Source organism: Tyto alba, unplaced genomic scaffold (assembly GCF_018691265.1).
Source record: "Tyto alba isolate M040663 unplaced genomic scaffold, T.alba_DEE_v4.0 Super-Scaffold_17, whole genome shotgun sequence".
In the NCBI taxonomy this organism is placed as follows: domain Eukaryota; kingdom Metazoa; phylum Chordata; class Aves; order Strigiformes; family Tytonidae; genus Tyto; species Tyto alba.
In genome coordinates, this window is record NW_024881279.1 from 3,802,796 (window position 1) to 3,825,838 (window position 23,043).

A 23,043-nucleotide genomic window follows, 5' to 3' on the forward strand; every position below is an offset into this window, starting at 1 on the left:
AACTTGTACCCATTGCCCCTTGTCTTCTCCGTGTGGCTGCTTGTGAAGAAGGAGCTTCTGTCCTCTTTGTAGCTGCCTTTTAAGTACTGGAATAGTGTGATGAGGTTCCCCTGAGCCTTCTCTTCTCCAGGGAGAGGAGACCTGACTCCTTCAGCCTTGCCTCATGGGGCAGGTTCATCTTCCTGGCCCTCCTTTGGCCCTTCTTCAGTCTGTCCATCTCTTTTTTGAATTGTAAGCACCAGAACAAGACAGAGTACTCCAGGGGTGGCCTGACAAGCTCTGAGTGGGATGATCACATCTCTTATCTTTGCTGGTAATGCCCCTGCAGATGCAGCCCAAGATCTGACTCGCCTTCATTGCTGCAGCCGCACGCTGGCTCATATTCAGTTTATTTTCCACCGGGACCCCCAGGTGCCTTTTGGGAAGGCAGCTCCTCAGTCACTCAGATCCCAGCCTGGGCTCTTTGGGTGTTCCTTCCCCGGTGCAGGACCTTGCACTCATCTTTGTTAAACTTCACACAGTTACATCAAGGAACTGTCAGAAACCTCATCAGTCTCGGGGAGTAATCATCACATCATTGCTCTGCCCTTGTTATCAAACTAGTTTTAGGAAGCTGGTAATTCTATATTAAACCAAGATGTCCTGATTGCCTGGTTGTTTTTTTTTTTTTTTTTTTTAAAATAGTCAAATTAAATACCTTGTTGAAAGTGGAAAGGTAGAGGATAGAGCTGGGCTCTGGCGAACAGGGCAGCCTACCAAACCTGCTGCTTTTGGGTATAATCCCGAGTTACTGCTGCCGGCTTACTGTGTGCCGTTCCTCAATTCTCATTCAGGCTGTTTACAATAAATAAAACAATTTCTTGAAATGCATTGCATATTTTGAATGGTTAATTAGTAAATTGATAATTTTGGAATAGTGGGTGTATAATTTCTGACAAATTTACTGGCTCTTAAGAGTATAAATAGCTCGTAACTGAAGTTTACAGGTTTTTTGCTGTTTTATTTGGTTCACACCAATTCCTTGGTGGTTCTTTCCTCTTTAGCCATTTTTATCTGACAATTTTAACTAAGCAAAACGTGTCTATACTGGTTCAGACCAAGGGTCTGTGTGGCCCCATACGTGTCCCCTGGTGTCATGCAGAGCACCGTCGAGCAGTTTCCCTGGGACACCTTTGGGCAGCGTGGGGGATGCTGTAGGGTCTGTGTCCTCTTCTGGTTCCTCCCTCCTCATTTTTATTCTCTGTCTCCCCCACCCAGCTTCCCTGGGTTTCATCCACTTCCCCGCACACCCACTGGTTTCTCCACACCCTTCCCAAGGACCATCCCTTTTTCTAAGGATGCCCAAGGACAAGCAGATTCTTCTCTTCCACGCTTTGTTGTTTTTACAGTGTCCCATTGCTGCGTGTTTATGTCCCTCGGCTTCATCCAGCCGTTGAGGGCAGCAGTGCTGCTCCCAGCTCTGCCGCTCCGGCTCTGCCTCTCCATTCAAACCTATAAATCAGTCTCTTGATGCAATTTGTCTTCTACAACATGTGCAAGACTTGAGCGTTCTTTCTGTCTGGGTAGGACAAAAAGCACTTATTTATACAGCTCGTTGGAGTCTGGATTTTGTTTGGTATTTTTTTGTTGTTGTTTTTTTAACGTGAGTTTCTGTATTGTATTGAGCAATAGGAGAAATGACAGGTTTGGGATTTGTAGGGGTTTTCAGAGTTTCTCTGGTTTAGTTGTGTGTTTTAAGTTTTTGGGGCTTCTCTGGTTTAGCAGTGAGACGGCTCGACGGCTGCACCCCTGAAATCAGTAGCAAAAGCCAAGCTCCCGGAGCACCTCGTGGAGTCTTTACCTCGCGGGTATTTGCAGGGTGGTTGTGGGTAGAGTTTAGTATTTTGTGCATGTCATTTTTAGTAACTGTTATTTACACTCTCACGTCCCTGCCCTCTCCCCAGCCTTGCCGCTTCGTGAGCCGGCCTCGGCTGCGTCCCGGCGAGCAGGGCAGGGTGGGCCCTGTGGACCACCACCAGAAATCTCACATATGTTTAACAAAATGCAGTCCAGGCTGCTGTCACTTCTGGGTTTGTGTGGCGAGACAGACTGACGCTACCGTTAGGACGAGCTTCCGAAGGATTTAGTGTTTTTTTTTCTTTCATTTTTTTTCCTATTGCAGTTTGCAATATCTTTTTAAAAATTCTCTTGTTGATTCAGGGTTTTTTGGTGTAATCAACTGTATTTTCCTGACTCCGTGGGAAGGCAGAGCTGTAGGTGGTTGTGCAGATCATAACTTAAATTTTCTTAACTTCCCTTCACATACAGCTCTCAACTGCAGTATGGCATTTCAGCGGGGGGTTTGGTGCTAAATATCCCTTTGTTGGGAAAGGTCAGTCACAAGGATGTGCTGGCACTGATGGAAGGACTGGCTGTGCCAGCATGTTGGACACACTCGTATTCAAATTCCAGATTTTATCCCTTCTCGTGAAAAAATGTCATTGTTATGGTTTAAAGTGGTAAGTAAGTAGTCTATTTCTGTATTGAGTGTTTATCTGAAGTTCAAGGATTTTGGGGATTTTCTTATCTGTGGCTGCTGGGGCACACAACTAGCCAGAAGATAATGCAGGTATATCCATCTGCGTCTGAAAGCCTCTAACATGGCCATAGGTGAACGTTGCTATTTTGAACTTTTCCCTAACACATAATTTTTCAAGATATTGATGCGATTAACAGCAGTTTCTAAGTTTCTCCCACAGGAAAAAAAAAAAAATCATAGTCAAATAATAAGTGAACGTTATTCACTGATAGTTAAGACAAAATTCTAGCACTTCCAGCATCCAGCAAGTCCTTCCCTTGTCCGCTGACATGTTGTTACAGAAACATCCTTTCCATGTATTGCTGCTTAGTGAGCTCTGAAAGAAAGAACAATCAGTTTGGGTAATAAAAACGACATAGAAAAGACAGAAGCTGTGATTTATTTTGGGAGATTGAGTAGAGTGGCAAGCTGCACTTTAAAGGTCACTTGTCTCAAATAAACCTTATCTCTCTCTCAAATTTAAAGAGATATTGCAGTGTTTCCTTGCATCTAACCTGCATTAAATGTCTTTTACAAGAACATATTGCAGAGTCCATGCCTATGTGCTTTATAGGTGATGGAAATGAATGGGAGTGCTGGCAGGGGGAATGAAGATCAGTTGTAAGTGATTAATGAGCTGATAAGAAATACTCCTTTGGGAAAGGTGGTGGTGTTCCGAGTTGGTCTTTAACATTTGTGAAAATGGAATACGAAGTACATACATGACTCTCTTTTGAGAGCCATGTCTGGTTCCAGCAGTACTTTTCAACCTAGGTGTATAGAACAGCCTTCATCACAAGCATCTCAAAATTTAAACTAAATTAGGGAAAAGGAACTGTATGTGGTGGTGTGTATCTGCGTGTGTGTCAACTGTTTTTCAGCCAAAATGGGCTTCAGTAGCACCGGTTTTTAGTAGAGAGCAGGCATCTGCCCTCCTTCTTCTGGAAAATCCCAGAGAATCGGTTCTGCTCTTGGTCCTGCTCGTGGTTTTCCTGGAGCTATTTTGAAAGTTTGAAAATCATTATGAAACTGGATAGCAGGGAGCTTCAATTAGATTTCCTTGTGTCTGCGTTATCACAGTCAGCGTGGGACTTGCTCACAGATGGAAAGAAACCTGAGTGAAGCTGAACTGGGAGCCAGTTGTTGGAGTAGGGAGGTTACAAAGACGGGGACAGGCTGAGGAGTTTGCAGCAAAACTGTGGTCTTGTTAAGCTAGGGAATAACGAATCTTTATGGGTTGATTTGTTGGGTAATTTACTAAAACTCCTGGATTTTTCAGTTACACTGGCTTCCAGCGTATCAGTGACATCCAGCAGCCCTGCCTGCTCACTTGCTAGCGAGTACCGGGTTGCTGCTGGATGTCATCGTCCTCCCTGGGAAATGATGCACTGACCTTGCTCGTACGCGCCTCCCTATCTCCTGGCGGGGCCGACAGCTCTGCCGCGGGTTGGCAGAGGAGCCGGCTGCTGTGTGGGTCCCCGGGGAGCAGAGGAGCAGTGTCACCCTGTGGCACGGGGCAACGCCGGGGCACCGACCGCCGTCAGCATCCTTGAAATATCTATCGGTGGCTTAACTCACGGCCAAATCGCCGCAGGCTTGGAGGAAGATAATGTAGCACTTTCTGCCTCATGTCCATTAGTAGATGGATAGTGCTTTTCCGTACGCGGCACAGAAACCTGTACTGTAGAAGCAGTCACTGGGATTTTAAAAGTAACCAGCTAGTGCTCCAGACCAGAATTAAATTTCCACTTCCCTGTTTCACTTTTTCCCTTCGTCGTTGTCGCAGAGGTCGCACCGCGGTGTGCGTCAGCTCTTGCCGCGTGTGCTGACAGCTAGCGAGTGTACCTTTTGGCCACTGGATTGAATTTTGTCAGTTGAGTGGTTTGACCTTCTTGCTGTTCTCAAATCCCCAAAATAGATTTTTTCAGCCTGTAAAACTTTCCTTTTTTTTTTTTTTTTTTTTTTTTTGCTGGCTAAACATAGGCTTCAAAGTGTTGTGTTTCCTTTGTATTTGGATCAAGTTCGCTATTTTATACCTACTGCTTGGAAGGTTTTTTTTATGGGAGTTTGTAGCAATCTCTTGTTTTTCAAACTTTCTCCTTTTCCAAGTGCATGCTTGGAATAGTCATTTACAGATTGGATATTTTATAAGTTCTTTCTGTAAGTGAAATATAAACAAAACTAGAATAAAGTGAATAATAGGATAGTGAAAAATAGTTTTGTAGTCTTTCTGTATTCTGTGATACAGTGTTCTTTCCATATAGTGGAATGTAAATTTAAAAAATAGTAGAAATATATGCGGTGGGAAGTAAATGAGCAGCTGAATTATAGGACTGGTTATTTTATAGTATTCCATGTGGGTTTGATTCTTCAGAAGCCTACTACTGACTTCTACTTTTTTTTTGATAGAAAGAACATGTCCTTGGGCTTCAATCATGCACTAAAGGTTACATCTCTATATACGTGTCTTCAGTTACAGATAGATTTATAGAATGGAAGCACTGTTGTATGTATGTGTACCAAGAATGTGCAATATTCTTTCCATGTACTCATTTTCTTAAAGAAAATTCAAAGCATTCTGTGGACCAAGCCTTTTGTTTAGATTACATTTCTTTTTGTTCCATATTGATGTTTTCTAAAGGTTATTCTTGAACTAAGGCATGAATTGAATTTATGAACAGGAATCCTGCTTCATACTGGATTGCACCATAAGCTAATGTTTAAGACTGGGTTGTTTGGCCAGCATCATTTATTTGTCATCTTACGTGCTCTTAATCCTATTGGTGCATATCAGTTAGCTGTAAAGAGGCTGGACCTTTGCTTTCTGGAAAGGTGCATCGTTTCCTATCGGTCGTGTAAAATCTGAATGTGGTTGGGCAAGCTTAGGCTAAATTAGCTTTTTCTCAAAATTTATGTCAAGTTACAGGTGGATGTTCAAATACGTAACAGATTTTATGAATAACTTTGTTTTCAAATGAGACTTATGCATCTTGTTTTCCTTTCTTTCTCCTGCCTTTCCCCAAATCCATTTTATTTACAGCTTCCAGCTGATCTTACCAAGATGCATCTCACCGACAATCCTCATCCTCAGGTGACTCACGTCCCCTCAAGCCAGTCAGGATGTAGCATTGCCAGTGATTCTGGGAGCAGCAGCCTGTCTGATATTTATCAGGTAAAATTGCATTTGTTTCTTATTTTTCCTTCCTCGATGTTAAACATTCCATAAACAAAACCAGTGGCCCTTTCTCCAGGACTTGCCCTCTTGATGCTTCTGCATATCCCTGTGTTGCTCGTTGCCACCTCCACAGCCACACAGAAGTGAAACAAACTCCTTGTAAAGCTCTTTGTTGCTTTTCACATCTTTTTTACACCAGGGAGTGTGCTGTGACTTACAAAAGTCACATTTGGTGATTTATGAGATCATTTTCCTTCTTTCCGAAATGGAACAAATTTCATGAAATCATTCTTGTGTTTCAAATACCTTCCTTGATTATTTGTATTTATTGTTAATAACAGATGTTCTGTTCTGCAAACAAAAGCATGGTAATAAACACACGCTCTGCACTAATTGACTCTGGAAATTCTAGTGTTGCTTGCTGAGAATAGAAGTTGTCTGAAATCCAGAGATACTTGCATTTGTTTGCAGATAATATACTTAAGTTACGTGTCTCATGTCAAATTGCAGTGGTAGCTTCATGGGGTTTTTTTTGTTCAGGTTGATGAGGGTGCTCATCTCAGGCTTGTCTTGATCAGTAGTTTCACAGCTTTTCCACTTTCAAGTTGAAATCTGACTACAGTACTGCGTAAATATCAACTGTTGAGCACAATGTAGGTGTAACTTGGTTTTAGACACCTACTCCCTTTCCTTGGGTACTATCTGGGTACCGTTTCAGTACTGGAAACAGATTTAGTGATACACCTCTTTACAGCAAAGTTTTGCTAGGTAACTTTAAAAATAAGGCATTAAAAGCAGAACTCCTGTTAGAACATTAAGTGTGTCTATTCATTTTTGTCCTATTTAATCTATTAACTTACTACTACTTTAGATTTGCTTGCTGCCAGCTAGGTCAGGAGTAGCTTGCATCCTTGAGAGAGTCTTCAGAATGCTCTGTGAATTCTCTGAGAGGCAGTGCTGGAAGATGTTGTTCTGTACCTTGGATTTTTTTTTTTTTTAATTTTTTTAATATTTTCTGACTCAACAGAATTGATTTAATTAGTCAGAGTCACCACAACTAGTCTGTGTATTGTATCTTATCATCTCCTATATTAGGATGCTGATGTACAGTTTTCCTGACCATCACCTGAGTAGTTTGGAGAGGTTACTCTAAGTGAAAACCATTTAAAATATATTATTGATAACTAAATTATCATTCTAGTAATAAGTGAATACTGTATTATGTATGATTAATTGCATTTGAAATGCATTATGCCTACTCTTCAGGAAATGCCAAAAAAGCATAATTGCTAAACAAATAAGAATTATATAGATAAAAGAAATAATGGAGTAGCATATTTATATGCACCGTAGCAAATGAACAGTGGTGAAATGTATTTTTGTACCGTAAGGAATTATTAATTTATTAAATTATTTTGAATTCTTCCCCCTTCTTAATTTTTTTTAGTGAATTTTTCCTATTTTGTCCTGGTATGCATAGTGTGCAAATAGTAACTTGTCGAAAGATGCTGGGTACTTTATTGGTTTTCTTGCAGTAGCTGTAGCAGTTAGTTTTGGAGAAGTCTGTTATTGTTTGCGTGCAGTTATAAGTGCATGGATAGATACTGTGCAATAATGACACAGCACAGTATTTAACATAGCATTACATTGCAGTGACACATCAATGTTGACAGATTTTTAAATCAGAAAGAAAAAGTGTTTCCCTCAATAGTCATCATGATATTAGGAAGGCAGAGAATCTCTTTGATATTCAATAAACCTACATTTTGAGTATAATATATTGGCTCAGTAGCTGAAAGCATTTTTGGTACATAAAATACAGCTTTTCATAAATTACTTGGAAAATGATGTTTTGCTTTTGCTTTTGCAGTCAGCTTCACATCTATTACATGCCAGACTCTCAAGGAGTATCATTAATGGCAGCAGAGGAGAGCAGTTCTGAATAATTTTGATTAATGTAGCCTTGAAATGACCTTTTGAATTAATGGTATCTTAACATTAATTTTTACAGTACAAGCATAATTCCAGAATAGGGAAATATGATTAGAATAGTAGAACCAAAGAAGGAAAAAAATTGTATTAAGATTTGGAAAGGCTTTCCATTCAGCTGTGTGCACTGTGTTCATCGATAGTGCTGAGATGAGGTTTCACTTGTTCCAGCTGCCTCTTGGTCCAGGATGTTAAACAGAAAATGATGAACATAAAGCTCCAGGTGAGATCAGCAGAAAAGGAGTCCTGCCTGTGAGCGCTGCTGTGAACACGTATTAAACCCTCAGTTAGTTGCAGCAACTTAGGAAAATAAACGTATGAAGATATTTTTATCCTTTCTCCTGTACTGTTACTGCTCCCTGTTGGACCTTTCAATATTTTTGAGGTAAAATGTCCAGATGTGTGTATTGCAAAGTCCCAACTTGCTTGGAATACTGCAGGACAGTTGTTTTGTTGTTTTTCTGTCACTGTAGCCTTTTTTTTTTTTTTTTTTAATATAGTAAAAAAGGCAAGTTGTTATTTACAATTTTTAAAACAGCTTCTTAAATTTGCTTGAAGTGGATTTTTTTTTTTATTTTTAAAATATTTTTTTCATTCAACCTGTTTCTGACAGTATGCTTAGTTTCAGAACTATGATGTTTAGACAGAAGTAGGGGAAACTGTGTGGTTACGCATACAGAAATTGAAATGAGGGATTATACAGCTGCTTTGACCTGTGATAGGTATCCTCAGGGAACACTAATTCAACAGGTATTACAGAATGAAAACATCTTTCTTTGCCCTTTCACGGGACAGGCTTTAAGGTGGCCAGCCAGGGCAACACAGGTAATCCAGATCACCTCTCTAGATGTAGGTGGGCAGGGTCTCACCTCCACTGTAAGGAATTAGATGCCAGTGTCAGTAGCTTGCAATGCTGTTCTCTAAATGACCAACCAATTTGCACCTGTTTTTTCTTACCTATTTAATTCTGTCAGTGGTGTGCTTAAAGTTTCTCTCTCTCTTTCCCTTTTTTAAAAATCTTGCATTTATCACTTTGGCTGTATATACTATATGTGGGCAGCAACGTTATTGCCCAGCAATAATTCCAATTGTGGTTAAGATTTTGATATTAAAATGGATTATCTATAAAATATGTATCAGAGAGTGGGCCTTACTGAGGGATTCTCTATCAATTCTGAAAACAGGCTCGGATGTTTTTCCTCTGACAGAATTGACATGAGGGAAGGGGAAAAAAAACTTGCTCTTAATAGCAGGTTGCTTCAGAAGTCATAAGCTTTAAAATATATTATCATATGGAGTTATTATGGCACAGAAATTTTTTTACGTGAGGCATATTTAATATTTTTTTTTTCTGTCAGTAGATGTTTCTGACACACATTGTAGTGGAATACATCTCGTTATCACCAAAACTCTGGAAGGGCCAGTTCTTATATCTTTGGCTTTCAAAGCGAAGGCCAGTGTACAGGACATCTCCATGATCAACGTTTGGCAACCGTAGCTAAAGCATGTTAATTGGCAAAATTTGCAGTGTTATATATATTGAGTAATAATAGTATGATTTTAAAATAGCACACATGTTTTGACAGTAATCTGGTGTTAACTTTCCATACGATCTACGTGACACACACCATATGAGTGTTCCTGCTGCCTTCTCAATAGATATTCTTGCCCTATAGACCCAATCCTGAAAATCCACATTTGTCTAAGATTTCATTTTGGCTATTAGTAGTTCATAAATGTTTCCATTAAGGATGATTTTGATATTTGATAATGGAAGCAGCTGGGGAATCGGGCTTAGGAAGAGCAGCTACTTCTGCAGACAGCTTTGTGAGCAAAATCTTTCCTGTTCCTTCCAGCACTGCCTGACCTGCCAATGTTTTGTCAACCATCTGCACGTAATCTATGAAACACAGTTTGAGGACCATCTCTTATTTCATAGCTTGGTCAAATTATAACTTATTTATCAAGAAAGAGAAGATTTGTTTATTGCCCTGTATAGCATATACAATGAAAATTTCAAAGAATCACTTTTCTGTAGAACCTATAGCCTCAGTTTTGTTATTGTTAGCTTGAGGTTATCAAAGTGGGAATTAGTACTCTAGTGTGTCTTACTCTGCCTGGAAAAGTTGATAGAAATTGTGGCTATTTAGATGAAGAAATGGTAGAAAAGTCCTTGAATAAAATGTTGTACTGATCATGTGCTGCTGAGACTCTCCAAGCACAATTTGCACTCGGGCTTAATTCCAAAACTGTTAATGTGAGCTACATAAGCCAGTAAAGTGATGTAATATAAAACAGATTTAACCCTATAGGTATTGTTTCCTACTCTGAAAGAAATACTTACGCTATATCATCTAAGCCTGATTTATCAGGTTTGCTGGCTAATTATTAAAATGAGGACAAGCTCAGGGGTTCAAGGCTCTATCTGAAATCCAGCATTTTTCTGCCTAGTGAAAGAAGGAAATGCTGCTCAGCTGTCAAAGCGCTGGGGCTTGCATTAGCTGATCAACAGGGAGCGTGTAGGAAGATGGAGGCAGTGCAGTCTGCTGTGATTAAATCGCTTAAAACAAGTGTTATTTTTTATGAGGCAAGGAAGGCAGGAGGCTGGCATGGCTGAGTAAGGACCTCCTGGTCAAACTAAAACGCAGGAAGGAAATGCAGACAGTGGAACCAGGGACATCTGTCCTGGGAGGAATATAGGGACACTGCCTGGACGTGTGGGGTTGGGATCGGGGAAATGTGAGGTACAGTTGGAGCTGGATTTGGCAGGGGTGTGAAAGATAATAAGAAGGGTGACTTCTTCAGGTACACTGGTCAGGAAAAGGAGATGAAAGAAAATGTACTTGTCCCATAAATAAGACAGGAGAACTAGTGACATGGAGAAGGCTGAGATAGTTGACAATTTTTTTGCCACTCTTCCCACATCTCTCAAGTCTCTGAACCTCAAGGCAGGGACTGGGGGAACAAAGTCCTTCCCATGGTAAGAGGAGATGAGGTTTGAGACCACCTGAGGAAAACACACACACACACACACACACACACGTGTTCGTTTGTTCAGTGCTTTTGTAAAAACTGAATGATTTCTTTTAAAGTGAAAGTGGATATTTTAAATGTGTTCATTTAAAAAAATAAACTCCATTTTCTGCAAGTCTCTATGTAATTGCCTTATACTTCTCAGTGACACATCTTGTTGTTCAAATTTTTGAATTTAAACAAAAATGATTTGCATGCTGGCTTGAAACTAAAAAAAAAAAAAGTGATTGAGCAACTACTCTGTGGAAATTGAAAATTTGAAACTACTTTTTTTTTTTTCTTTGCCTTCCATCTGTTTGGAAAGTTATTTTCATGCAATTACATCATTTAAACTTTACATAAGGAATTATTGCAAATGATTCCTGTGTGATTCTGCTTTTTGTTGCCAGTATTGCATTCTCTTTCACTGTTGCTTCATGTGTCTGCTCAGTGTGATGTCTACGTTGCCATCTATTGATGACAGTAGAAATGTGTCTACAGGCATTGGGTAACCAACAGTGTTACTGAATTATATTATTATTTTGTTAATAATACAGAATCTGGAATTGTGAAAAAACCTTTTTTTTACATGAATTCGCAAGAAGTAAATGCTATAAAATAAGAATCAGCCAATAAAGGAAAGAATCCTTACCTTCCCCCTGCAATTTATGTACTCCAGCTGACATACTTGCTCTATGCCTGAATTAAAATCCATGTTGTAAGACCAAAACTAAAAATGAGATCAGATCCCTTTCATTTTAACCACTTGATCCGCTTTGGTTTTTTCCTGTGTCACACCTTTAATATTGATGGTTTATATTGCTTGTAGTTCAAGGTAGGGAGGGATGTAAGTAAAGAGAGAGAACAAATGTTCCCATTATGTTAATTTTGTTTTCAGAACTTGTGATCATAATTCCTGTAGCAATGGTGTTGCTTTATGCCAATGGTATATATTTGTACCATCCCGTAACACGTTTTTTTCAGGGTTCAGAAAAGGAGCTATAACAATTTCTAGGTTGTATTGTTGGACACGGAATTATTTTTTTTTGTACAAGCTACCTAAGATATGGCCTTATATCATTAAACTGAAGAGATTGAACTCTTTGTCTGCTGGACATTTTCTTTGTAGGCTACAGAAAGTGAGATGGGAGACGTTGATTTAACAGGTCTTCCAGAAGCACCTGTAGACTCTGAAGATGAAGAAGAGGAGGAGGATGAAGATATTGACAGAACTTCAGATCCGCTTCTAGGGCGAGATGTTGTCCGAGAGTGCCTTGAGAAAGAGCCTGCAGATAAAACTGATGATGATATTGGTAAGGATAAAAAAAAAAAATCTTTATGTAAAAACTATATCATATAACATCTGTAAGAGAAGCATATCTGAAGACTGTTTAATGAGTTAATGTTAAATGTGTATCCTCATAATTATGAATAATGCCTTCAAGAGATCACTTTAGTGATACTGTTAATTGAATGATTTCTCCTCTTCCTATCTGCAAGAGTATTTGTTCTGAGAAACTACGTATTTTTAAAAAAACAGTCTTTGAGATGCTTAGGTGTTAGAGTCATTGAATGTGTTGATATAAGGGAGGGATAGGTAGCAAGGTAATTTTGACTGTCTGAAACTGTTGAATTAGTTATTAAATGTCAAAGACAATATACCATTACTGCAGTATAGATTTACAGGTTTGTAAACTGCAAAGCATTTAAGATTAACATAATTTACTGCAGTATTTAACTAGAAATTGGCATTAGTTTAATAGTAAAATTTGTGTTATGCTATACTTCAGATTACTTCTCTAAACACTGGAAAATCATTTCATACTCCTATCAAGCTTGTAATTGCTGTACTGTAAGGGTATTTTTAATTTTTCTAAATGTTTGAAGCTGAAGTGCTTTTACACTCTAGCCAGACTGCTGCCACAAGAGTCAATCAGAACATGATCAAGATTGTAGAGCCGAGTTCTGGTTGATGATGAGAAAATGCATAAGGGGCTCATTTAGCCACAGGCACTAATGGGGATTATAACACCACTGAGCAATTTTTCTGTGAATTTAACTGAGATTTAATATACCTACGGAGGGCAAGGTATCTAAGGAACCCCTGGGCCTTGCAGTCTTCACACCGATGTTTCCTTTGTCTAACAGAGCAATTACTGGAATTTATGCATCAACTCCCTGCCTTTGCAAACATGACTATGTCTGTGAGAAGAGAACTTTGCTCAGTGATGATATTTGAAGTAGTAGAGCAAGCAGGAGCCATCATACTTGAAGACGGCCAAGAAGTAAGTTACTGCTCACGACACAAAGCGAGTGCTGTGGGCAGTGGGGCAGCAAGGGCATCTGGAAAATCTGTTTCCCATCTCTGCATCTGAAAGTTAGAGAATTCTTCTCTCACCGTGACCCATATCCAAAATCCCCCAACCTTAGCTCATCCGTTTGGGAGCTTCGGCCTGTGTGTTACTGTCTTGTTCAAGTCTTCAGCTTGGCTGAGTGAAAAACCATAAATTGTCATTCAGTATGTTGTTATTAGGGAAGTGCTAACATCTCAAGGAGTTTATTTCAAAGATTATTTGTGGCATAGGAGAATGCATCATTTCCACTGGTAAAATAACTCTCTTCATATAATGTAGCTTTTTAAAATTCCAACATGGAGAGCTATCGTTGCCCAACAATGAATGTATTGTAACATAAATTAGGAGCAGTTTCCATACATATTCAGTGGGAGGAGACATATTCAAATTAGGCAGTGGACAGGCTCCCAACATAGGTGCTCTGAATCACTGTCTTGAAATCTGTCTTTGTCCTTGGATTGAGACATCTGGAATGGCCTCAGCAGGACATCCCTCCAGGAGGAGAAGGCAGACTCTCATCTCTGGTAGTGACCGAATGGGTACCCAGTGGAAGAGTGTTCATTCTCACTAAATGGTATAAATATATTGGTCCAATCAGCCCACTGATTTAAAAAAACCCCAGTGTATTCATCAGCATTCCTCCCTACTGAATTGATTCTGAAATGAATGAAGAATGCTGGAAAGCATTCTTTTTTCAGTCATCTTTATTGCTTTCCTTACAGTGCACATATTTAGTGAATTAAATGTTGCAAAACTGTGGTGACAACGAACAGGAAACTGCAAGAATAAGCCCTCCTGAGATAAAAGCATTGGAATAGTTTATAAAAGTTGTTGAATTACCTTCACTTTTTAAATTTGATTTTATTTCCTTTAGCTCGATTCTTGGTATGTAATTTTAAATGGCACAGTGGAAATCAGCTATCCTGATGGGAAGAGTGAGAGTCTTTGCATGGGAAATAGTTTTGGGATTACTCCCTCTTTGGACAAACAGTACATGAATGGAGTGGTCAGAACCAAAGTAGATGATTGTCAGGTAAGATTACAGTTCTGTACAGCTACCTTGTATTTTTAAGCATCTAATAAAAGGAAACAGACTACTTTCATTTTAAGGCATGATCTTTATTCCAGGAGCAGCACAAAGGAGGTTGGTATTTTGTGGGTCAAGGGCTCTGCTCATGTTGGGTTAGTTGTACACTCTACTAGCTGAGATTTATTTCATACTGCTGTTGTGTGAAGAACAGGAACTTCAGCTTTGTGCTGAAATGTAAGCTTAGTCCACCCCAGTCATGCTGTGCATGTGATTGACACGCAGTAAAACGAGATAAATAGAAAATACCCATTTCCACTTCTTCAGGCTTTGTCCTCTATACATTTAGCCCATTCAGACAACCTTTTGGAGATGTAAGAAGGTGACCAGTTCTATTTGTCTTCTTTTTCTAACTTTCTCTCTCGTGTAATCGGGCAGCACAGAGCGGGGTTGGTATCAAATGCTGTGCTATCGTGAGTGTGTCGAAGCAGCCCAGTGATGGGGATACTCTCAGGTTTTGGTTCTTTATTAACAATCCTGTGTTGTTTGGGGGCAGTTTGTGTGTATAGCCCAGCAAGACTACTGGAGGATTCTCAACCACGTGGAAAAAAACACTCATAAAGTGGAGGAAGAAGGAGAAATTGTTATGGTGAAGGAGCACAGAGAGCTGGATCGCAGTGGAACCAGAAAAGGACACATAGTTATCAAGGTGAATTTCTTTCTGTGCTTTCCATTAATCTATTAAACCTTTATTTATTAGTAAATAAATAGAGTTTTGGCTGGAATCTGGAACACATACTCAGTTTTGTCTGTCTCGGATTGAAAAAAAAATGATTGGAAGGAATTTATATTATTTTACAAATTTACTTTCATCTCCCTTTTAATAAAGTTAGACCTCTTCAGCACATACACTGAGTTTTTTATTGGGAGCACCCTTTGTGCATCATCATGTATTAACCTGCTTTTTGTAATCTGGAAGAGGACTGAAACTGTTTATTAAAAATAAAACTAAGGGAAGTTACTAATTGTTTTAGCCAGCTATTACCTATGCAAAACATTTGGGCTGAGAGAAGCATGAAGACTTGATTTAAACACGTTAGTGTGTTTTCTCCCGAGTTTGCCATAACTGAAATTTGAAAAGGGGGTGTACTGTTCACATGGATTTATGTTAAGACACTCTCTAGAGAGAGATAGTGACGAGAGATAGCAGTTATTGTTTGCATTTAATTTTTAAGGCAACACCCGAGCGACTCATCATGCACTTAATAGAAGAACATTCTATTGTGGATCCAACCTACATTGAAGATTTCCTTTTAACATACAGAACATTTTTAACAAGTCCCCTGGAAGTTGGAAATAAACTCCTGGAATGGTTCACAGTGGACAGCCTCAGGGATAAGGTTGGTTTGAGCCTGAGAGATTAGTATTTCTGGTGAAAATGGCTTCAAATTGTTTCCTCTTTGTATTGCTGATAAACTAGGATTGTGCTCCTGCCCTTTTATATGAACTATTTTAAAGCAAAGTATTCTTCACTAATCTTAGGACAGGATTCTCCAGTGTGTTGTATACGTATAGTGTACTCTCCTGAATTAGGTACGATACTGCTTCTCTTCTGCAGAATGATAAATACTGTTTTCTGTTTAATTTAAAGGTGCAAATGTCAGTCTCTGAAATCCTTTTTCACCAGAAATTCAGGGAAATTTTGTTCACAATCTCTTGGACATACCATCTTGCTTTTCACAACAGCATTGTGCTTGTCTTCCATAATTTTCTACTGTAGAGCTTTTCAGTGTATTGAGCACATTCTGTTTGAGCAGCTTATTACGAATTCTGTACTTAAAATAAACTCTGCTCAAGACAGGTGCATCTGATGAAAATGCTTCCATAAATTGAACTAGGTTCAACTCTCTATAACTCTGTGCACATACACATGAAAAATATTCATAGTCTGGAACTTGTATCCATGTCCCATTTGTTGAAAATTATGGCAATAAAATTCTTAGCCAGCGGTTTTATGTGTTCTAGCTTTGAGCTGAAGGAAACCCAACAGACTATCAAAACACTGTATTTTTTTGCATAGGAAATTGTCTGGGGTCTTTTGCTGTGGTTATGGCTTCTCTTCTTACCTTTTTCCATGCTGTTAATTTTGGCAACTGTTTTTTTTAAGAAAAGGAAGGTAAAAGAAAACTGTCTCAGCAAATAAAGAGAAAATTGTTTATTTTTAGAAGAGAAACTGCTATAGGTTAACCTTTTTTTATAACTTGGATGGATAAAATAGTTGTCAGGCTGACTTTATCACAAATGGTAGTAACTGTAGCATGTACAAAAGCAACCTGAAGATTTAACTGAGAGATCTTAAAATAAAGCTTTTTATTATCACAACGTACTTCCTAGAAGTTTTATTAAGGAGATCACTAGGATGCTTTAAAAAAACCTAAGTTTTATGAACAGCATAAGGAAGAATTAACTGAAGATGAATCTGTGTACCAGTAAGTACTGGGTGATGTAGCCAATTACAAAAATGTTTATTTTTTCCTCTCTTCCTTTATTTGTGGAAACAAATGAAAGGGAAGGTGATTTCAAGTGTAAATGTCTTCTGCTTCTGTTTGTTAACAGATGCAGTAACCTGTCATGTTACTCTGCCATTTTCTTGTATTCTTGTTTGCTTATAGATTAAAGCTTATAGGAGAAGTATCATAGGTACCTTTATATGTATATATATATATATTTTTTTTTTTTTTTTTTAACAGGTTACCAGAGTGGTCTTACTGTGGGTGAACAATCATTTTAATGACTTTGAAGGGGATCCTGCTATGACTCGATTTCTGGAAGAATTTGAAAAGAACTTGGAAGATACGGTAGGAGCAAAAAAGAATGACTGTCATACTTTCTAATATTACATGTTTTCATTTTCCAGTATGTTACCAGTGACTAACATGTTGTAGTCTATGAGTAACAGTTAATAGGTGGCTTTTAACATGGACATATTTATCCTTAAGTATATATTTAGACATAAAGTCCATATAAAATAGTACATATGGCACTTCTCTTTTGCAGTAATGCAAAAACACATAAAGAACAAGGTTTATTTAGTCAGATTTGGATACATGGCAACAAAAGTCCCTTTTCTGGCACTTGGGGTGTTTTTCACAACTGTTTTTCCATTTCTGTTAAAAGAAACATTGCGCTCCATTTTGTGTCTTCTGTATTACAGAAAATGAAAGGACATCTCAGATTGCTGAATATTGCCTGTGCTGCCAAAGCAAAATGGAGACAAATTACCCTGCAGAAACCTTCAAGAGATTCGCCACTGTTTTTCAGTCTCCTTGGAGGAAGTGACAAGGGTTTTGGTATTTTTGTAGAGACTGTGGAAATGGGCAGCAAAGCAGCAGAAGCCGGACTGAAGCGTGGTGATCAGGTAAGAACAATGAAGTTCATTTAAAATATTCTGGTTCAACAGACTGTAGTGTTCCTAACGAAAAGATTATGCTGTTTACCAAAAGCAAACAACTGGCTCCTATCCTGTTGTGAATGCCACAGTTCAGCTTCAGTTTTCGTGTGTTAAGTGGGTTTCTATTACACAGTTTTCAAAATATTTAACACATCTAAATATTTCAAAAACGCGGTGGGAAAATAAACCAAGTTGTGGTTACTTCAAGAAACTTTCTGATTGGAGATATGGTTAAGTTGAAGACATCAGGTTGTTTTGTTGGGTTGATTCCCACCTAGTGTGCATCATCCCAGTTCACCGAGCCTGGTAGAGCAGCAACACTTCACAGTAGGTGAAGATCCAGCCTTTGTAACATCAGTTCTGCAGTTAATCAGCCACCATTTTTGATCTGGGTGCAATTCCTGATGGCAAGAATGTCGTGTTATCACAGAAAATAAATTTGTTTAAAGCGTTTGTCAGGTAGAAATGGAGGTCCTGGCTTGTTTACAGGATATAACTTCACTGACATGATGAAAATAGTTATTTTACAGGGGATGTTTTCATTCTGCAACTGCTGCAAAGGCTTCTGGAAAGTTCTTACTGTGCCTGTATTATCACCTTTGTATTTGTAAGTCTGTCAAACAGTTGTTCTCCTGATAGTCCAATTTTTATTTCTTCTTAAAGATAATGGAAGTAAATGGACAGAATTTTGAGAACATTACCTTTGTAAAAGCTCTGGAAATCTTAAGGAACAACACTCATCTCTCCATTACTGTAAAAACAAACATTTTTGGTAAGTAGACTTTATATATGATATATTTTTGTGTAAGTGAAGGAAAGCTCCAGTCCTTCTGGCTTTAGAAGTGCAATAAGATTCCACCTTTTTTTTATTTTTCCAACGTGCTCTAGGACTGAAAAGCTGTGCAGAAGTCCCCCTGTTTTGCCTCCATGTGCTGGGATAAGTTCTTGGGTGCCAAGGGCTGCACGTTGAGTGGCACAAAGCCAGCATAGCCAGCTCTTTGCTCCCTGAGAAATCCACAAATGACTGTTTAAGCAGCTTTAGTGTCCCTTCATGCGATAGGGCTGAAACGGAGCCAAGGGATCTGGGCCAAAATATTTTTGCCAAGGAACAGCAAAAATGTAAAACTGCGCTTTCGTAAAACTTTTTATAATGGCTGTAAGAATGATAGGATAAATTGCCTTTATATCTAAAATTGAAAAGGGGATATAAAAAGCAGTATGACATATAAATGTTGGCTTTTAATTGTCAATGTGAATATAAACACATAAATACCTCTTTAAAATCTCAGTCAAACCATCTGTTCTTTTTCCATAAGCCTGTTCAGGCAACAGAATAACCATAGCTACAGAAAGAACGGGACTGTGCACAAGACAGCTCCTTCCTCTGTACTTGTATCTGAGACCTGATGATTTCCTTTTCTTATTTTTTTCCTCCAGTTACCTACCCCAGCTCACTATTGTTTTGCTTTTCAATTATTATTTTCTCTTTATCGCTGTGCAGGTAAAAAGTTTCAAGATCCTAGCAGTTGCTTATTAGCGTAATTCCAAGAAAGCATAAGACAGCCACGGTAACTGGTGGTCCAGGCTAATGTGAAATGACATAAAATACAGCGTAACCGTAACTGAGACAGTGATAGATTGTTCAATTATATTATAAATGTGAGCAACACACACTGATGAGTAGATTCTAATATCTTCCCTTCCTGCTTGCTGATATAATTTCAAGGTGATTTCTCTGATAAATTTTAATGAATTCATGTCTTGAAGCTTTTTTCTACAGTGATACTTACTACCCTGTCTTTTTAATTGAGTGCTAAGTGATGCTGGCAATTAGCAATTCCCGTTCCTATATTTGAATCTATACTCTGAAGGCTTGTAGCCGTAAATTTTATTACAACATAGAAATATGCAATTTGACTGGGACTTTTTATATGGAAAGTCCTGGTTGCCTTGCTTCCAGGGACAGTCTGAGTAATTTGCTCTGTTGTGCTCTGCGTTCTCCCACTTTCTCCGTGTTTTTGACCGAAAATACTGAATTTCTGACTTGACTGGTTTAACAAGATGCTTAAAAGATCTTGAAAAAATATTTCATATTGATAAACCATTTTGAACAATTTGTTTTCACTTTTTATATGTGGGAAAAAACACAACATAAACACTATCTTTTTCCATGGAATTATATCTTTGGGAATGTCAGTGTTGGCAATAGCCTGGCTTAGCTTAACAAATGCAATAGGAAATTTGATGCCGCTTCTGTTCAGTAGTACTACTAAAAGCAAACAAAAGCAGTTTTGGAAAATACCGGGCTGTCTTGCTGTTACTCTCCTTTACCTGAAAGGTGCAGACAAAGTCAATAAATACATAGAGCTGATTGCTGTGGATGCAGTGTTTCCTTATTATCTATCCAGTAATGGTAGACTAGGTCTATTAAATTTGCTGTGCTACATGCTAATCTCAAAAGTAGTTAGGAGAACCCTGCTATGTAGAATGTTTGATCGTTTTTATTGAACATTTAGGCATTCCTCTTTCTGCCAAGGTAATCAAAAGCAAAACTTAAATGGGAAAAGACCCACACCCGCTAAATCAAAAATAAATCACAATTAAAGTCAATCAAAATGAAAATGCAATGTATTGCCCGGTTTGTAACTCTTTGGTTCACTTTTTCTTCAGGGATGTGGGAAGCAAAAGTTTTGAAGGGAAAGAAGAATTCACTGTGAAGTTTTTTTAAGTATGCAAAGGTAAATCACAGTGATTCTATCTTCTCTTACAGTGTTTAAGGAACTGCTCTGCAGGATAGGACAAGAGAAGAATGGAATTCCACATATTCCAAAAATTGCAGAAAAGAAAAACAACCGTTATTCCATCCCAGATATGCCTGGAGATGTGGAACAGATGTTTCCCCGTGAAAAAGGAAACAAGAAGATGAAAGCAAACACTGTATCTGGTGGGAGAAACAGGATCAGGAAAATTTTAGACAAGACCCGATTCAGCATCTTGCCTCCCAAACTGTTCAGGTTTGTCATACTCCTCTGGTCAAAAAGTAGTTGTTCCTTATTAAATTGTGACGGTTTAGTTACTTTGGTTTCTTCAGTCATTATGTCCACCTTGCTTATGCTTTTAAAAAAATGCAGCAAATCTGACCCATACATGCAGAACAAAACCAAAATATCTCTTTTCTCCTAGTAAACACTTTCAAATACCGTTTCCCTCTGTCCTTGTTTTGAAAGCCTGTCTCCAACATGTAATTAAAACATCTGAATGCCGTTATTTTTCCATTCATCCCAAGATGAATATAAGGAGCTTAATGCACACAGCTGAAGCAGTCTTGTTTTGCAGTGACGGTAGCGTGAGCCAGTCGCAGGACGACAGCATTGTTGGGACTCGGCAGTGCAGGCACAGCCTGGCCATCATGCCTATTCCGGGAACGCTGTCCTCCAGCAGCCCCGACCTGTTGCAGCCTACAACCAGCATTCTGGATTTCTCTAATCCTTCAGGTAAAACCAGCACCATTTAGCTTCACGTACAGGGTGATTACAAGGCAGCTGGCTCAGGGGCAAAGTTACATCTTTATCAGCATCAAACACGCCGACTGCAGTTCTTGTTCATCTTGTGGCCCTGACAGGTCCAAACTGGAGATTCTCTGAAAATCCAAATTGCTGAACCTCTCTTGCCTGCTTTTTTGTAGCATGACGCTTAGCTTGTTTTTACAGAGAGATGTATTTTGCCACCTCTGAGAGTCTTTGATTTACTGGGGTTTACCAGAGCTCTGGTGGAAGCCGGTTGTCCTTGTCTGCACCTTTCCCTTCTGTCATCTCTTTCCAGTACTCCTGGTGATTTGACTTCTCCATCCACTATCTTTGAATACATATTTCAAGCAGTATTGTGGATAGACTAGCACTGCCGTGGTACCAACATAGTGATATTAATGCTTAACGTTTTACAAACATTTATGTGTATTCAACTGTATGTCTGAAAAACTGGAAAATACTTTGAGATGTGTAGTCCATGCTTTCATTGCTATTGCTGTAGGAATACAGTTTTTGGGGTGGCTGCAGGAAGCACTTGTTATATGCAGCTGCCTGTAAACATGTCAAGTCAGAATTATGTTTCCCTATTTCAAGTGTAAGTTCTGTGCATAATTATATATTCTGTAAAGTGCCTTCTGGCTATGACTTATGTTTATGTAAACTTGCAGATTTCCCCTTTAAAAAGGATGTATACAGATATAGCTGATCAAATGCATAAATATCCGTAGCAAAAAAGTTCCCTTTTTGCTGCAAATCCAGGTTCGTGCTGTCTGCATGAGCTGCACACATGGTCTCTAAGAGTCTTTGTTTAATTATACAAGTTACTGTGTAATACAAAATATGGATAGCTAGTCCTTCTTACCTCTACTTTAAGTTTACTGTAATAAATATACTGTCATTTTTGAATGGCAGAGAGAACCAAAATATTTATGGCAGTGTACTACATACACTTGATAAGTTTTGTAAACATCTAAATCTTGATTTGGTGTTGACACAGTTTTTTTCTTTTTTTCCTGCCTGCAGCTGTTGGGTTTTACTGTAAGTATCCTGATGTCTAGCATCCTGTAGACCTTAATATTGCATGGCTTGCCTGTTAAACTTAACACTTTCGTATGTTACACTGACATAGTTATTACTGTTAGGGCATTAGATAGTCCTATGTCCTGTAATATTCCCTTAAATAAAACAAATCTATAGGTTCTCTTTACTGCACGGTGCTGTACCGAGGCTGAGACTTGCATTTTATTCCCCTTTCTGCCACCGACACACCTTTGGCAGGATACTTTGCTTCTTTGCTTTAAAGGAATGAAGTTACTTACATCCCTTTTATAGAAACTAAAGTTTTAGATAATAACATAGTTTGAGATTTAGTTTGGACTTCTGCTAGACTCTGTATAACTAAATTTATGTGCATGCAAACTTGAAATGTGTTTTGTATTGTCAACACAAGCTGACATAATGCATAAGAAAATAATTTTTATTAATGTTTACCTGCTTAAAAGCAAAGACCATGGAGACAGACATGTGCTTGTAATATAAGTTTCCCTCACAAGTTACACTGAGTTTTGGTTGTGTGGTGATTTTTTTTTTTTTTTTTTCCCCCCTCCAAAATTGCACTTCATTTTTTGGTTTTATACCTTGAGTGTGTACAGATTTTTTAGGTATCAGTATTGATACCAACGTATAGATGTTTGCCTCTTTTGTTGATTTATTACAATTTTTATGAGTATAGGCATTTCCCAAATTATTCAATATGTCATTTTTCACCCCTTTCACTCTGAAGTAAGTATATAATAGTTATTTCTTGCTTTTATTGCCTACATTCATGTATGCATGGAGCTTTTCAAATTCAACTAGTTCCCAGTTATTAATGAGGCTATTCTGGTAATGTGGTAGTCATAATAATGAAATGGTTAGTAGAATTAGTTTTCAGATATTTTTGTTTGTTTGT

General features: G+C 38.5%; 1 protein-coding gene across 8 annotated transcripts in view; it reads left to right on the forward strand.

Moving 5' to 3' along the window:
- RAPGEF6 (Rap guanine nucleotide exchange factor 6) overlaps positions 1-23,043 on the forward strand; it is a 132,485-nt gene that overhangs the window by 75,611 nt on the left and 33,831 nt on the right. For 4 of the 8 annotated variants that reach the window (XM_042790068.1, XM_042790064.1, XM_042790066.1 and 1 more), the window contains 12 exons: positions 5,598-5,729; positions 11,863-12,046; positions 12,882-13,018; positions 13,962-14,120; positions 14,671-14,823; positions 15,350-15,514; positions 16,865-16,972; positions 17,329-17,532; positions 18,229-18,337; positions 20,336-20,579; positions 20,902-21,059; positions 22,116-22,130. In XM_042790068.1, coding sequence (XP_042646002.1) covers positions 5,598-5,729; positions 11,863-12,046; positions 12,882-13,018; positions 13,962-14,120; positions 14,671-14,823; positions 15,350-15,514; positions 16,865-16,972; positions 17,329-17,532; positions 18,229-18,337; positions 20,336-20,579; positions 20,902-21,059; positions 22,116-22,130 — 1,768 coding nt within the window. The remainder of the gene's footprint in view (positions 1-5,597; positions 5,730-11,862; positions 12,047-12,881; positions 13,019-13,961; positions 14,121-14,670; positions 14,824-15,349; positions 15,515-16,864; positions 16,973-17,328; positions 17,533-18,228; positions 18,338-20,335; positions 20,580-20,901; positions 21,060-22,115; positions 22,131-23,043) is intronic. The other 4 variants (XM_033006025.2, XM_042790070.1, XM_042790065.1 and 1 more) reach the window with 1 other exon arrangement.